The sequence below is a fragment of the Primulina huaijiensis genome, chromosome 11 (assembly GCF_012295235.1).
Source record: "Primulina huaijiensis isolate GDHJ02 chromosome 11, ASM1229523v2, whole genome shotgun sequence".
NCBI classification, from domain to species: domain Eukaryota; kingdom Viridiplantae; phylum Streptophyta; class Magnoliopsida; order Lamiales; family Gesneriaceae; genus Primulina; species Primulina huaijiensis.
In genome coordinates this window covers 19,034,336-19,050,202 of record NC_133316.1, presented here as the reverse complement: position 1 = coordinate 19,050,202, position 15,867 = coordinate 19,034,336, and the positions used below count along the sequence as shown (strand labels likewise).

At 34.3% G+C, this 15,867-nt stretch overlaps 1 protein-coding gene across 1 annotated transcript; it reads right to left on the bottom strand.

The window, feature by feature from the left end:
• Positions 1-11,121: 11,121 nt before the first annotated feature.
• On the bottom strand, positions 11,122-15,387 carry LOC140988973 (PITH domain-containing protein At3g04780). The gene is made up of 8 exons (XM_073458102.1): positions 15,252-15,387; positions 15,064-15,150; positions 14,747-14,870; positions 12,079-12,127; positions 11,935-11,992; positions 11,772-11,818; positions 11,591-11,668; positions 11,122-11,439 (listed from the first exon to the last, which is right to left on the bottom strand). The coding sequence occupies exons 1-8, from the start codon at positions 15,288-15,290 to the stop codon at positions 11,391-11,393; spliced, it is 531 nt and encodes a 176-aa protein (XP_073314203.1). The 5' UTR covers positions 15,291-15,387; the 3' UTR covers positions 11,122-11,390.
• Between the last annotated feature and the right edge of the window lie 480 nt (positions 15,388-15,867).

The following is a 15,867-nucleotide window of genomic DNA, read 5'->3' as shown; positions in this document are numbered from 1 at the left end:
TATTTATACTTTTAAATCATAATAACTAAATCATTAAATATTTGAAAAATAAAATTATATTATTTATATGTATCAAAACCAAACTTTGAAATAAAATTTAATAAGTTAATGGACCAAAAAATTCATTTTCCCGAATATTTTTATAAGCTTGTACATGAATTATAATTCAAGTTACTGATAAATCGTGCACATGTATTGACTTGAGTTTTCTCCACTCTCAAATCACTTGCAAATTATCAAAACTCGTATGTTCCACTTTTGCTTATATCTTTTACATTTTTTAAAAAATCTCAAAAGCAATAAATTTTTCAAAGCCTTAGGGAAATTTATGTAATTTGATTTAGCTTCGTGGATGTGCATGGAAAAATTAGTCAACTTTTCTTCCTCATGAGACCCAAACCTTGTTTGAAAATAGAAGAAATAAAAATAATTTGAGCATTTACATGGGATAATTTTGAATTGAAAGTGATACTCATGACGGTTAAAAAAAAATGATAATTTTATTAAAGAATCATTTGAAATAATAAGATGAAAGAAGATTGTTTTTCTTTCTAAGATTAAAAAAATAGTAAATAGGATTCTGATCCACCCCTTCTATGTATATAAAATTTTTTGTCAGTGTCAATCATAGAGCTATCATGCATTATAATTTATACATAGATGACAATATAAAATAAGATTTGAATACAAAGTATTTGTACATAGAACGTAATTATATGTGTCTATATATAAATATATTTATATCAATATTACGATATATTAATGTTCAATATTGAAACTTTAAGAATAGTTCTGGATGAAAAATACCAAAGTTCTGACTCAGTCTAATCAAGAATATAAAGTTTTGGTTTTGACTGCTATTATTTTGGCAAAAGAACAGAAAATTAATGGGCTAAAAATTGTAGGATAATTTGTATTGACTGGCAACTTAATACGACTTTTTTTTTTTTTTTTTTTTTTTTTTTTTTTTTTTTTTTTATTTTATTTTTTTTTTTTTTTTTTTGCCTTTTTGGTGGGTTCCCCATCTCTTCATCTACATTATACTTCTTTGTCATAAAGGTGTGAAGAACTCTTTTCTGTAGTGTATTATTCATTGGGAATATCCTCTTTAAATAATGCATAGATTACATATCATAATCGAAATATTCTCGGTAACAGTATTAAACTAAATAATTTACAATCCTACCAAAGACAAAATATCTTATAAACCACATTTAACCAGATCTGATTTAGTCTAGTATAGTCATATATCTCAACACTCTCCCTCAAGCTTGGTGCAGATCTTGATGATCTTAAGCTTGTGGACAAGAGGCTCAAGTGAATTTTCTGTTAACCATTTGGCAAGTAGATCAAACCAATTGTTGGGAAATAGGAACATAGGTGGACAGGGTTGCGAGCAATGCTGATGGTAGACTTGTTATCACAAAAGAACTTCTTAGGATTTTCAAATTCCATCTTCAATTCCTCAATCACCCTCTTAATCCAAATAAGTTCTGTCATGCCCCGAGTCCGCGCCCGCGCCTACGTGACTGCACAATGGGCCCCTATAGCAACTACTTCGTATTCGTCCTCGCTTTACGAAAATGATTAACCCAAGTTGCTATAGAAGTCCATTGTAAGCCATTATAAACTCATTTTAAATATTTGATTTTTCATACGTGGGACAAGGGTATCACAATCACCCCTCCTTCAGAAGGCGACGTCCTCGTCGCGGTCTGACCCCTCGATCCACCAGCACCGAGAATCTAGAGGTGGCTCCTCCAGGTTCAAGAGGTGGCTCCCGTCACGTAGCACTTTGCCCCGCAGGTTCAAGAGGTGGCTCCCATGCACGTAGCACTTTGCCCCGCATAGCACTTATTTCCCGGTGTTCCATGTCGGTGACCGGCTCTGATACCATTCTGTCACGCCCCGAGTCCGGGCCCGTACCTGCGTGACTGCACAATGGGCCCCTATAGCAACTACTTCGTATTCGTCTTCGCTTTACGAAAATGATTAACCCAAGTTGCTATAGAAGTCTATTGTAAGCCATTATAAACTCATTTTAAATATTTGATTTTTCATATGTGGGACAAGGGTATCACAATCACCCCTCCTTCAGAAGGCGACGTCCTCGTCGCGGTCTGACCCCTCGATCCACCAGCCCCGAGAATCTAGAGGTGGCTCCTACAGGTTCAAGAGGTGGCTCCCGTCATGTAGCAATTTGCCCCGCAGGTTCAAGAGGTGGCTCCCATGCACGTAGCACTTTGCCCCGCATAGTACTTATTTCCCGGTGTTCCATGTCGGTGATCGGCTCTGATACCATTCTGTCACGCCCCGAGTCCGGGCCCGCTCTTGTGTGACTGCACAATGGGCCCCTATAGCAACTACTTCGTATTCATCCTCGCTTTACGAAAATGATTAACCCAAGTTGCTATAGAAGTCCATCGTAAGCCATTATAAACTCATTTTAAATATTTGATTTTTCATATGTGGGACAAGGGTATCACAAGTTCACATACTCCATCGGTCCTGGCCCTAGCTATACTCTTCTTCTGCGTTGCTCAACGGACTGTTTCAAGCTATGACGTGTCATCAAATTTCCCCACAACAACATCCAATATCTTGAAGTTGACTTTCGATCATCAATGGAACAATCTCAGTCAGCATTGAAGAATCCTTTTATACTCCTATATATCGCTGGTTTTGGCAAAGAACAAATCTTTCCCTGGTGTTTACTACAAGTACCTTAAAATTTGATACATTGCATTAAAATGACCTTGACATGGAGAATGTGTATATTGACTAACTAGACTGACTGCAAATGCGATTTCTAGCCTTGTATGGGAAATGTAGATTAACTTTCCAATAAGGCATTGAGATTTTCCTTTGTCAACAGGCTCTCCTTCCAACATCTTTTCTCTATTACCAAGCTCAATTGGAGTGTTGCACGGTTTGCATCCAAGCATCCATGTTTCCTCCACGAGATCTGAAGTGTATTTCTTTTGAGAAATTGAAATTCTCTTTTTGTTCCTCGCTACGTCCATTCCCAAGAAGTATTTTAATGATCCAAGGTCTTTAACTTCAAATTCTTTGGCCACCATCGGCTTAATCCTCAAAATTTCTTCCATATCATCTCCGGTGATGATGATGACATCCACATAGTCTGTGATAATGGTGATCTTACCTCTTTCAATGTGTCTAACAAACATCGTGTGATCTGTATGTTCCTGTTTGTAGCCAAATCTCTTGAAGAGCATTGAAAAGCCGTCAAACCAAACTCGTGGAGATTGTTTTAGGTCATAAAGAGATTTACTAAGTTTACAAATAATTTCACCTTCTAATTCAAATCCAGGATGTTGGCATATGTAGACTTCATCTTCCAACTTCCCGTTTAAAAAGACATTTTTTATATCAAACTGATGTAGATGCCAATCAATATTGACTGCTAATGAAATGAGAATCCGAACTGTGTTAATTTGGCAATAGGGGAAAATGTTGTTAGAATTTTTTCTAAAAAATCATGTTTCTGCACGTATATAAACATGATAAAACTATATGCGGAAGCAGATCGAGTATTACCTCCGGCCATTGAAAATTTTGATTTCTCTGCTTTTCCTCTCGGTTGAAGCCTTCTAAGCACTCCACCGTCTCGATAGATGGTGTATATTTCTTATGAAGTGTGTGTGCTTAGGGACCTCAATCGCTTCTATTTATAGGCGTTTCTCATACCATCGATGAGTGTATCGGGAGCCGAGATTCAGAATAAGATCGTGTACGCATCTAAATTTTCTTGGCCGTCGCCAATTTCAATTTGTACACGCTACTTCTTTTAGTATGTGTCACGTTTTTCTTACATTCTCCCACTTGACACATATATCTCATTTACCATACGAGAAAACAGAATACATGAATTATGGCGATAGTTCCTCTAGAAGCGAGTATTATCTTCTATGTATCACAATGCATTATNAAAGGATCCGCAATCATCAATTCAGTGCTAATGTGCTCGATAAGTAACTTCTTATCTTTAACACGTTCTCGTATGGCTAAATACTTAATGTCGATATGCTTGCTTCGACTACCACTTTTGTTATTTTTAGCCATAAAAACAGCAGCTGAATTATCACAATATATTCTTAATGGCTTAGATATAGAATCCATGATTCTAAGCCTTGAAATGAAACTCTTCAACCATACACCATGTGAGGTTGCCTCAAAACAAGATACGAACTCAGCTTCCATAGTGGAAGTAGCAGTCAATGTCTGCTTTGCACTTCTCCAAGATACAGCTCCACCAGCTAGCATAAAAATATATCCTGAAGTGGATTTTCTTGAATCAATGCAGCCAGCGTAGTCTGAATCAGAGTAGCCAATTACTTCCAAATTCTCAGTTCGTCTGAACATAAACATATAATCTTTGGTCCCTTGAAGGTACCTCATTACTTTCTTTGCAACTTTCCAATGGTCTAAACCTGGATTACTCTGATATCTTCCCAACATCTCAACAACAAATGCAATGTCAGGTCTAGTGCAAACCTGAGCATACATTAAGCTTCCGACAACAGATGCATAAGGAATGTTTTTCATTTGTTCCCGCTCTATATCATTCTTTGGGCATTGGCTCAAATTGAATTTATCGCCTTTCACAACGGGAGCTATACTTGGTGAACAATCTTTCATCCGATATCTCTCTAAAACTTTGTTGATATAGGTTTCTTGAGACAGACCTAGAATACCTCTAATTCGGTCTCTATGTATCTTAATGCCAATGACATAAGATGCACCGCCCATTTCTTTCATCTCAAAGTTCTTAGAGAGAAATTGTTTCACCTCATATAACGAACTCTTATAATTGGTTGCAAGTAATATATCATCCACATATAGAATAAGGAAACAAATCTTGCTCCCACGGACCTTCTGGTATATACATTGATCCATGGGGTTCTCAACGAATCCGAATGAAGAGATAACATCGTGAAATTTTAAATACCATTGACGGGAAGCTTGTTTCAATCCATATATAGATTTCTTAATCTTACAAACCAATTGCTCACTATTACTAGAGAAGAATCCTTCAGGTTGTTTCATATAAACTTCTTCCTCTAGTTCTCCGTTGAGAAAAGCTGTTTTCACATCCATTTGTTGCAAATCTAAGTCAAAATGTGCAACTAATGCTAGAATGATACGGAGAGAATCTTTCTTAGATACAGGAGAAAAAGTCTCCTTGTAGTCGATTCCTTCCTGCTGAGTGAATTATTTAGCTACGAGTCTTGCTTTATACCTTTCAATGTTGCCTAATGAGTCTTTCTTTATTTTGAAGACCCATTTACATCCAATGGCTTTTGCTCCATCAGGCAACTGAACAAGATCTCAGACTCCATTAGCTGCCATAGAATTCATCTCTTCTTTCATAGCATTAAACCATAATTTTGACTCATTACAACTCATGGCTTGTGAAAACGTTTCAGGATCATTTTCGGCTCCGATGTTAAAATCCGATTCTTATAAATACACAACATAATCACTAGATATAACTGATCTTCTTATTCTAGTAGATCTCCTAAGGTTGTTTGGTTGATCAACAATTTCTTGTTGTTCTTCATTAACAACTTGATCTACTGGATTTTCATCAGCGATTTGTGGAACTTCAGTAACTGGTTGTCTAACACTCATTTGGTCTTGAGGGGTGTGAATAACAATCAATCTGTCATTTGAATAAGAGAGTTGTGCATTAATGTGATCATTCTCAAAAACTATGTCATGATCACTCCCACTAATCAAGTCATTTTCAAGAAATTTTGCATTTCTTGATTCCACAATTCTAGTGTTGTGAGATGGACAATAGAATCTGTACCCTTTGGATTTTTCGACATATCCAATGAAATATCCACTTATAGTTCTTGGGTCCAGTTTCTTTTCATGTGGGTTGTAAACTCTTATTTCAGAAGGACAACCCCAAACGCGTATATGTTTCAAACTCGGTTTCCAACCTTTAAATAACTCAAATGGAGTCTTTGAGACAGCCTTAGTTGGAACTCGGTTTAATATATACACAGCTGTCTTAAGAGCTTCTGTCCACAAGGATTTAGGAAGTTTAGAGCTACTAAACATGCTCCTCACCATGTCCAATAATGTTCGGTTTCTCCTTTCAGCTACACCATTTTGGTCCGGAGAACCAGGCATAGTATATTGGGCAACAATCTCATGTTCTTGGAGAAACTTCGCAAACGGACCAGGTGCTTGTCCATTCTCAGTGTATCTACCGTAATATTCTCCACCTCTATCTGTTCTCACGATCTTAATATGTTTTCCACATTGCTTCTCAACTTCAGCCTTAAAAACCTTAAAGGCTTCAAGTGCTTCGTTTTTATTATGAAGCATGTAGATATACATGTATCGTGAATAATCATCAATGAAATAGATGAAGTATTTCGGACTTTGCATGTCCATATCTGGACAACAAATATCTGAATGTATGATTTCTAATAGTTTTGTACTTCTCTTGGCACCCTTTTTAGACTTATTAGTCTGCTTTCCCTTTATGCAGTCCACACAAGTCTCAAAATCAGTAAAATCTAAAGTACTGAGTACTCCATCATTTACTAATCTTTTAATTCTCTCTATGGAGATGTGTCCCAATCTCCGATGCCATAGTATAGAAGAATCTTCATTTATAACACATCTTTTAATACCTCCTTTAACATGCATAGTGGTGTTATTATTTTGTAAAGAAATAGATAAAAGACCATCAACCATTGTACCATTTCCAATAAGATTTGATTTATAAAACAAATTTATTGATTTGTGGGTACAAGTTTTGAAACTGAAATTAAATTCCTAGAAAAACTAGAAACATAAAATGTATTTTCCAATTTTAAAATAAAACCACTATTCATCACTAGGCAGCAAGTCCCAATAGCCTCCACATGCGAAGACATCTTGTTTCCTGAATAGATGCTCCGCCCATTTTCTATTGGCTTCCTTAGGTTTTGCATACCCTGCAAGGTATTTGTAACATGGATTGTAGAACCAGAATCAATCTACCATGTGTTATAAATCATATTAACCATATTAGATTCATAACAGACAAATGAAGTAGGAATACCTTTCTTTTCAAGCCATTCCTTAAATTTATTGCAATCCTTCTTCATGTGTCCCGTCTTCTTACAGAAGAAACACTTGGATTCTTTCTTAATGTCAGGTTGAGGTGGAATTATTCTTTTCCCTTTTCCCTTGACTTTGGCTTGCTTCTTAAATTTTCCTTGTGTAGTCATAAAGACATTATCACTTGTTTCCATCAACAACCTTCCTTCCTCTTGAACACACATGGTCATTAATTCATTAATTGACCATTTATCTTTATGTGTGTTGTAAGAAATTTTGAAGGGTCCATATTGCTGTGGAAGAGTGCATAAAATGTAGTGCACAAGAAAAGTCTCAGACATTTTCACTTCAAGTGTCTTGAGCCGAGCCGCTATGTCCCGCATTTTCATTATGTGCTCTCGCACACCTCTCACACCGGTGAGCTTTAATGAAGAGAATTCCATAATTAGGGTGCTTGCAAGTGCCTTATCTGAAGACTGAAACTGTTCATCAATAGCCTTCAGTAATTCTTTGACATTATTATGCTGGTCGACAGAACTACGTATGCCAGCAGAGATTTTGGTCTTTATGAACATTACGCAGAGTCGATTAGATCGCTCCCATTTTTCATAAAGATCAACATCATCCGGAATGCTGTTTTCAGTAATAGCAGATGGTTCGTCTTTCTGTATAGCATAATCAATATCCATCCACCCTAATTGATGAAGAATTCTTTATTTCCATATTTTATAGTTGTCGCCCTTTAGTTCGGGAATGTCACATTTCATATCAGAAGAACTCGCAGATTGCATAACTGCACAAAATATCATATGCTTAAAATTTTGAGACAATATCATGTTTTATCAATGTAATTCATGTTTTAAAAATCTAGTGACATAAAATTTGCCTGTGGGCTAAAATTTTAATTCAATAAGATTTTTCTGTAACTTTATGATAAAATTATCAAAATGTATTTTCCTTAACTCCTGTGGGTAAATTAAGAAAAATATAATCTGATATTTTAACCTAATTAGTTATATAAATATAAAAATCTCTGTAGGGTAAATTTTATTATGTTTATATAATTAATTACAATCGATGTCCATCATGTGATCCAAATCCACTTAATGCATAATTTTTCATAATTAAGGATGTTGTGGCTATTCCTCAATTATTTAAAATTATACAGTTCACCGGACAAAATTGGACAAAATTTTGGTTTTACTTTAATACTTTATATAATAATTATTTAGTAACATAATCAACATTTTCCAAGAGTGCTCCCAGGAAAGATAGGTAGTGCTAAGGCCCTTTAAATACCTAACTCCTAGTCAGAGCAACGTTCCTCAGGGAGACCAGTGGCTAGTCAAGGCAATTTAAACCGATCTTTGAAGAATTCTCTCAGATCATATTTTCTTATATCACCTTATAATTATTATTCAACTTAATTATTCACATTTATGGGAATCTTTATAAGCCAAAAATTTTTATTTAATAAATTTATATTCACATTTTTACTTAATATGAACAAAAACGTTCCCCATCAGTTTTTCTCTTCAGTTAGAGTAGTGATAAAGTGAGGACCACATTTATGTAAAAATGTGGACTTCTCATCAGTTTTTCTCTTTTATCAGAGTAGTGATAAAGTGAGGGTTATTTGTTCATTTGTGAACATCTACAATATTTTATTTTATTATATTCACATTTTACTTGATATGTTCATTTCAAATTATAAACAACTCAATATAATTTATTATGAACATAATGTGAATATTAATTTACCAAAATATTTTTCAATACAATTTGCATTAAAAAAATTTCAAAAATAAATGCAAACATAATATTAAATTTGCATGTACACATCAACACTTATCAATAATATTTAATATTATATCTAACATGCAAAAATAATTTCTAAACATGTATTAGAAATTANATCAATATCACATTAATTATTAATATTATAATTATCATAAACAAATGAATTAATGAAGTTTGAAAATTTGACCAGGCAAAGAACCGACACTTCATTTAATTTGACAGAAGACATTAAATGCATCAATTATCATGTACAATTCATATGCATTATTTGATACATAATTCATCTTCTACCTTCGGCAATCTTCTCCTCTCGCATGTTCGCTCTCAAAAATTCTTATTTCAGAACTTCAAACTTGGATTAAGAAGAAAAATTCTCCAAAGAAATTTTCAAGTAAATTTTTTTATGATTATTATGTTCGAACTTCAAATTTCTTACGTAAAACTTCAAAAACATTTCTTAAAGTTCTTGATTTGAAAACAAATATTTTCAAGGCAGAGGTATCAAGCTCTGATACCAAATGTTAGAATTTTTTCTAAAAAATCATGTTTCTGCACGTATATAAACATGATAAAACTATATGTGGAAGCACATCGAGTATTACCTCCGGCCATTGAAAATTTTGATTTCTCTGCTTTTCCTCTCGGTTGAAGCCTTCTAAGCACTCCACCCTCTCGATAGATGGTGTATATTTCTTATGCAGTGTGTGTGCTTAGGGACCTCAATCGCTTCTAGTTATAGGCGTTTCTCATACCATCGATGAGTGTATCGGGAGCCGAGATTCAGAAGAAGAATCGTGTATGCATCTAAATTTTCTTGGTCGTCGCCAATTTCAATTTGTACACGCTATTTCTTTTAGTATGTGTCACGTTTTTCTTACAAATGTCTCATTATAGTCAATTCCAAAAGTTTGCGTAAAACCTTTGGCAACCAGGCAACCAATCGAGCCTTGGTTCCCTCCACTGATCTGTTCGCCCTGTATTTAACCGTAAAACCCATTTACACCACACTGTTGTCTTGCCATTTGGAAGTTTCACCAAATCCTATGTTTTGTTTTTTTTAGGGGATTCATTTCTAGGACAACAACCTTCAATTCGGGGATTATTAATGCTTCCTTCACATTCCTGGGAATAAATATACAAGACAGGTTGGAGGTAAAAACCCGAAATAAGGGTGACAATTTTGAGTAAGAAACAAACTGAGCTATATGGTGTTGGGTGCAAGATCTAACACCTTTCCTGAGAGCTACTGACATGTCAAGATCAATAATGGGACAAGGTGTACCTGGTTTGCTGAGTGGCTCTACTATCAGATCGGTTGTTTGACAATGAGTGGGGTTCACAAGTTCTTTCTCAGTTTGAGGCTTTCTCCTTCGAGTGTAGACTTGTAGCTCTTGTTGTCTAGGAGTGTACTCTTTCTCATCTTCTAGGCTGGAATGTTAAATTGTATGGATAACATGAGGGCTAGAGATACAGGAGTCGGGGCTAGAAAAAATGCTGGATGAAGTCGGATATGGTATTATGCAGTGGATCAATAGGAAAGGATAGACTCAAGCTATCCTATAAGCGAGATTCATTCAGTTTCTCCCCCTGAATTGAAGCATATGGGAAGTAGTGTGTTTCTTCAAAAACTGTTACATCATATGTAACATAAAACTTTCTGGTTCGAAGGCAATAGCATTTATAACCTTTTTGGGTTGCAGAATAACCCACAAAAACTGTTTGATGGCCCTAGGATCCAACTTGCTTCTGTGATGTTCATGAAGGTGGACAAACGTTGTACAATTTTTAAGGGGATTTCGTGAGGTGTAAACTAAGGTTAGTGCATAGTAATGGTAGACAAAGGATTCTTGAAGTTGAGTAGGTGACTAAGAAGGCGATTGACAAGATATGTAGAGGTTAGAAGTGCATCTCCCCACAAGTATTTTGGAACGTGCATAGTGAACATAAGATCCCGCGAAACGTCTAAAAAATGCCTATTTTTGCGTTCCGTCACCTCATTTTGTTGCAAAGTTTCGATACACGAGCTTTGGTGAATAATACCATGTTGAGATAAATATTTCGCAAGAACAGAGTTAAAATATTTCTTCCCGTTATTTAATAAAGAAGTTAGTTCATTGGTATTTTAGTCAAATTATTATTATGTAAATTAATAAAATGTGTATTTGAATTTCTTTTGTTTAATTTGTAGAAACAATGGAAATACATTTCAAATCAGATTTCAAATGACTGAAACAATCGGGACAAATTTGTATTTGAAATTGATTATTGACTGAATAACAGAAATGCTGAAACTGGAACGTATCAATGTAACCATACCATAAATACATGTGAAAGTAAACTTCTGATGTGCAAAGTTGGACCAACATAAAAATAACAGTAGCCATACTCAAAGGCAATATAAATTTCCCTTTGACGTATACTTGGTCCTCTCTTCCGGTTGATGAACGAGAATATATTGAAATGCTTGCAAATACAACGATATTAGCTTCTTTTTGAAGACGACGGGGTCAGTGATCCTCGATCTTCTTCAAACCTTTCATATCTGTTGTTTCAACCCTGCAGCATGAAAAAATAGCATGTGAACAATCAAAGAAAACTAGGCATAATTCGACCAACTCTGCTGATTTTGAGGTGTTGAAAATTTGAAGAGAGAACAATCTTTTGGATTTTTGTAATTTCTGAACCAGAAAGACAACAAGAAACTTACGTAGTTCCATAGAGAACAATCTTTTGGATTTTTGTAATTTCTGAACCAGATTGATTTTCTTCAATGAAAATTGTCAAGCTGTTTCAGGCACAATTAACAATGGGCTCACTTTCTTTTAGATATGAAACAACAATTGTTAATACTCAATAAGTAAAGGGGCACACAAAGACCGCAAATATACCTTCGGACATTTTGAAACTTGACGTATTTCACAATCACTGGTTTTCCCTGCAACGGTTAGGCATGTTGCTTCAATAAACAATACTTACCAGTTATATTACTACATGAGCTAGGTAAGCTTTTTCTCATGAATTAAAACGAACCATACAAGCACAATAGCGTACCTCCAGGTTTTCAGTGGATAAAACAGCCGAGTCACTTGGGGGAAAATCGTTAACATTACTGCATCATTTATTGACCTAATTAGATATGATTCATTTACAGCGGACGAAACACTAGTGCACAAAAGATTGATCATTAAATATCACCTGAAGCCCATGTGCTCCCTGTTAGCAAAAAGCTTCACAGTCTTGGGACCTGGAAAATAACACTCATACTCAGATTTTGGATCAAAACTTTGTCCATCGGTTATCTACGGAGACTCAAATAAAACTGCATTCAAGTTGAAAATATCAGAATTTCTAACGTAGCCAGATAATTGTAACAAAATGTCAAACATTGAGACGAAAAGATTGATTTTGATCCCAGCTTCAACAGAAACAACACAAGAGTGATTTCACCCAAGAAAACAAGCATTGAATGTTGGCAAACAAAAACAAGATACATACACTACACAAAACTATAGGACTTGGGTCTTTCATAAATGGAAAATCTTGAATACACATATACCTAATTTTCTGGCACTAAATTCTCGAGGTACTGAACAACTATTGTCCATCTCCAGCTTGGAAAATAGTACTAATGGCTAGATAGTCTGAGATCCTAAAAACAACTAGCAGATGAACATCCCAGGATTATTGCATGAATTGACAAGCCACACTGACTGCATGGGTTATGTCAGAGTGAATGTAGGAATGGTAGCAAAGCCTATCAACCAACATTTCATATACTTCCTATGTAATTCGCACATGTATTTTCTAGATTCTCTGAATCTGTAATTAAGATAATTGGTTAGATGGTCTTAACAGAGCCGTACCTGTGTTCGATGAGGCCCGAAGCGAAAATTTAAAAATGGGTTCTCTTGTTGATATAAATAATGCTAAAATTCAGTTAACAAATAATAAATATAATAAATAATACATAAATACACAAGAAACAGTACATTACATAAAAAAACAAGTCAATAAATATTTGAAATATTTACATAAATAATAATCGTTTAGCTAGTTTAGAAGGAAAAATATATCAAATTTGTATAATGCAGTTTTCGGATTATTTCTTTGCCAATCAACAACATAGTGAGCTCATTTAGTATATTTGTGACATTATTGACTAAAGATAAATGTTTATTACCTTCAATTTCGATAAGCTACTTTCTGCTTATTAACTGTTACTAAGATGGTAAACAAAATCTTAGAGGCAATATAAATATTTGAGAATAAATCATTCATTTTTTCCAAACACTGTAGCATCTTAAAAAATTATAGAAGCTCTGTACAATCTTTCATCAAGTTAGTTAAAGACTAACTTGTTAACTTCTCCAAACTCAACGAATGCTCCAAAGTCTCTTGATATTGCTCAAACCGAACTTGAAGAAAAGATCAATTTTGATCAATTATAAACAAAAAAAATATTCAAATTACTCTTTTTTTTATTTAATATAGGACAAAAAAATTTATTTCAGTAGGTCATCAACTCAAAATATATATGTCGGACTCCCTCAAGGACCGGGCTCTGAGGCGGTGGCCTCCTTGGCCTCATAAAAGGTCTGGACCTAGGTCTACATGTCTCTCCTCTTCTAGACAACTACGTTGAAAATTATTTTCTTTGCGTCAAATCGCTGTAAGAACCATAGCTGACAAGAGAGTAGGGCTCCTACTGTGTAAATCTCTCCAATAAGAGCAAATTTTTCTTGATTATCTAACCCAACAATGTCTAGGATTCTTGGTGTATTTTTTCCATAAGGACTACTCGAACTGATTAGCTAACATCTTTTCGAGAAACGATATCCATTGCTAACAATACAATTGTATATACAGAGGATAGGACATCCTTCAGGCTTCAGCTACTAGTCGTAAATATAATCAAACCAGATCTTGCATTGCTAAGCATGACAAGTAAATTATTCTGAAAATTTTCAAACACTACAAAGAGATATTAATACCGGGCACACTGTTGAGAAGAAACATGTTTTCTGTTATTATTATTTTTATTATTATTATTACTACTATTAATATTATTGTTATTATCATTATCTTGCATTTTTCCCATCAACAAGCTACAATATTATGCAGATAGTTGAGAGAGTAAGCAAAAAAATAAACTAGCTAAAAAAGTTACAAACCAAAAGGGATGCATAGATCCTAACCAAATCACAACACCGGCTACGACCGCATACAAGGAAACAAAATCGAAGACTGATTTACAATATCGCACATAATTTGGTCGTGTCTCCTCCATCAAACTTTGAACAGACAACGAACCTTTGTCCATTAGCAATTTAAATCTGTATTCTTACAGGTACAAACCTCTTAAGCTATTATGAGTGTCATCCAATTAACATTAGACCAAATGGGATACCTTCCAGCTATGTCCATGATGCAAACCAATACTTTCATAGTTTCATCTTCTTTGATTAACGGACTCTTGTCTCCTTGGCCCTTGCAATCCTCAAATAAATCCATTTGTTCCTCTCTCTACATTGTCCACCTACTTACTTAGTACATATCATAATAGCCATACTAGCTCCAATTATTTTCTAATGATTTTCACTGTTCAGAATTTGCAATCCAACTCCATCTAACGTCGTATTTTTCCAAGCCAAACCCAATAACAAACAAAATTCCCGCAAAATCTCGTGTCAAAATGATGTCGTCAAAATGCATGAGAGAACCAAAAAACACATAGTGGGGGACTGCCAAAAAATATAATACATTGTACCAGAAAATAAAAAAAAAAAACTGTAAGCGGGCAACTAAATATGCCTTAATCAATACAACACACAATGAGTTTGAATGCAAGAAATAAATCAGTCACCTTCTTCCTCCGGCCCTTTAATGACAACAGAATGCAGTTTAATAACTTGCAAAAAAGGAATATAAATCAATAGCTGCTCATCTGCATCGCTTTCCAAATTCAAATCATCATCTTCTCTATAACCCTGACTTGCAAAATTGAATCATTCAGTATTCAGAGACTCTAATAAAAAAAAACCATAGATTAGATCAATCTCTAATTCAACAAATGCCACCCCCGCGCTATCTCCCCGCATCACTAGTTATACCATCTAAAATAAGATTCACTAAACGATTAAAAACCCTAAATTTTCTGAAGAAATCTAAAGAGTTAATCACCTGTTTGAGAGCATTTGGAAGAGAGTGGCTGCCGCTTTGATTTAGGCATTCAACACCAGACCAATCAACAAAATCCAGCAAATCAATCTACAGACACATGCGCGTCAACAAAGTAGAATCAAATCACAGATGCATAAATATGAAAAACAAATCCACAAGAGAAGAGAAGGAAAAAAACGGGAGCGTACTTGGCTTCTTGGGACTACAGATACTGATTCGACAGACATGGCTGATTCTTTGGGTGCTTGTGTGAGACAAGGGTTCTCCGTTTTCGATGGATTATCGAAGCATTTGGATTTTTACGAGTCTATATAAAATTATCTAAATTACGAGTATTTTACACGTACAATTTACTAAGTATAAAAATATTATATAAAAATATTTATATAATTTAAAATAACAATAGGATAACAATAGTAAATTTTATCTTTGCTTCTGAATGGAATTGTTATTAATTTAAAAAAAAATCAAAAAATATATATAAAAAATCATATATTATTTTAGTTATCAAAATTTTAAACAATAAATAAATATTGTTCGTAAAGTCAATTTTTTTGCCATTTATTAGATTAATAAATTTTTATTAAAAATTTATTTATTTTTTAGAACACGTTGAAAAATATTTATACTAAAGTTCTAATTAAGATACATAATAATAACAATAATATCAATAGAAATTTATGGACAGACAAACAACACTCTTTTAAAAAGTTGAAAAATGTAAAATTATATTTTATTTAATATAAAGAGAGTAATGAAAAATAAACATATAACAGTAAGACAAATCTCAAAATCATAACCGAA

Excerpts from the sequence above, each read along its gene's own strand:
- LOC140988973 (XM_073458102.1), bottom strand. The coding sequence starts at position 15,290 with ATGTCTGTCGAATCAGTATCTGTAGTCCCAAGAAGCCAA. Across the intron at positions 11,819-11,934 it reads TATCCACTGAAAACCTGGAG|GGAAAACCAGTGATTGTGAA; the intron begins GTACGCTATTGT and ends TAACCGTTGCAG. Across the intron at positions 11,440-11,590 it reads ATTGTTCTCTATGGAACTAC|GGTTGAAACAACAGATATGA; the intron begins GTAAGTTTCTTG and ends TTCATGCTGCAG.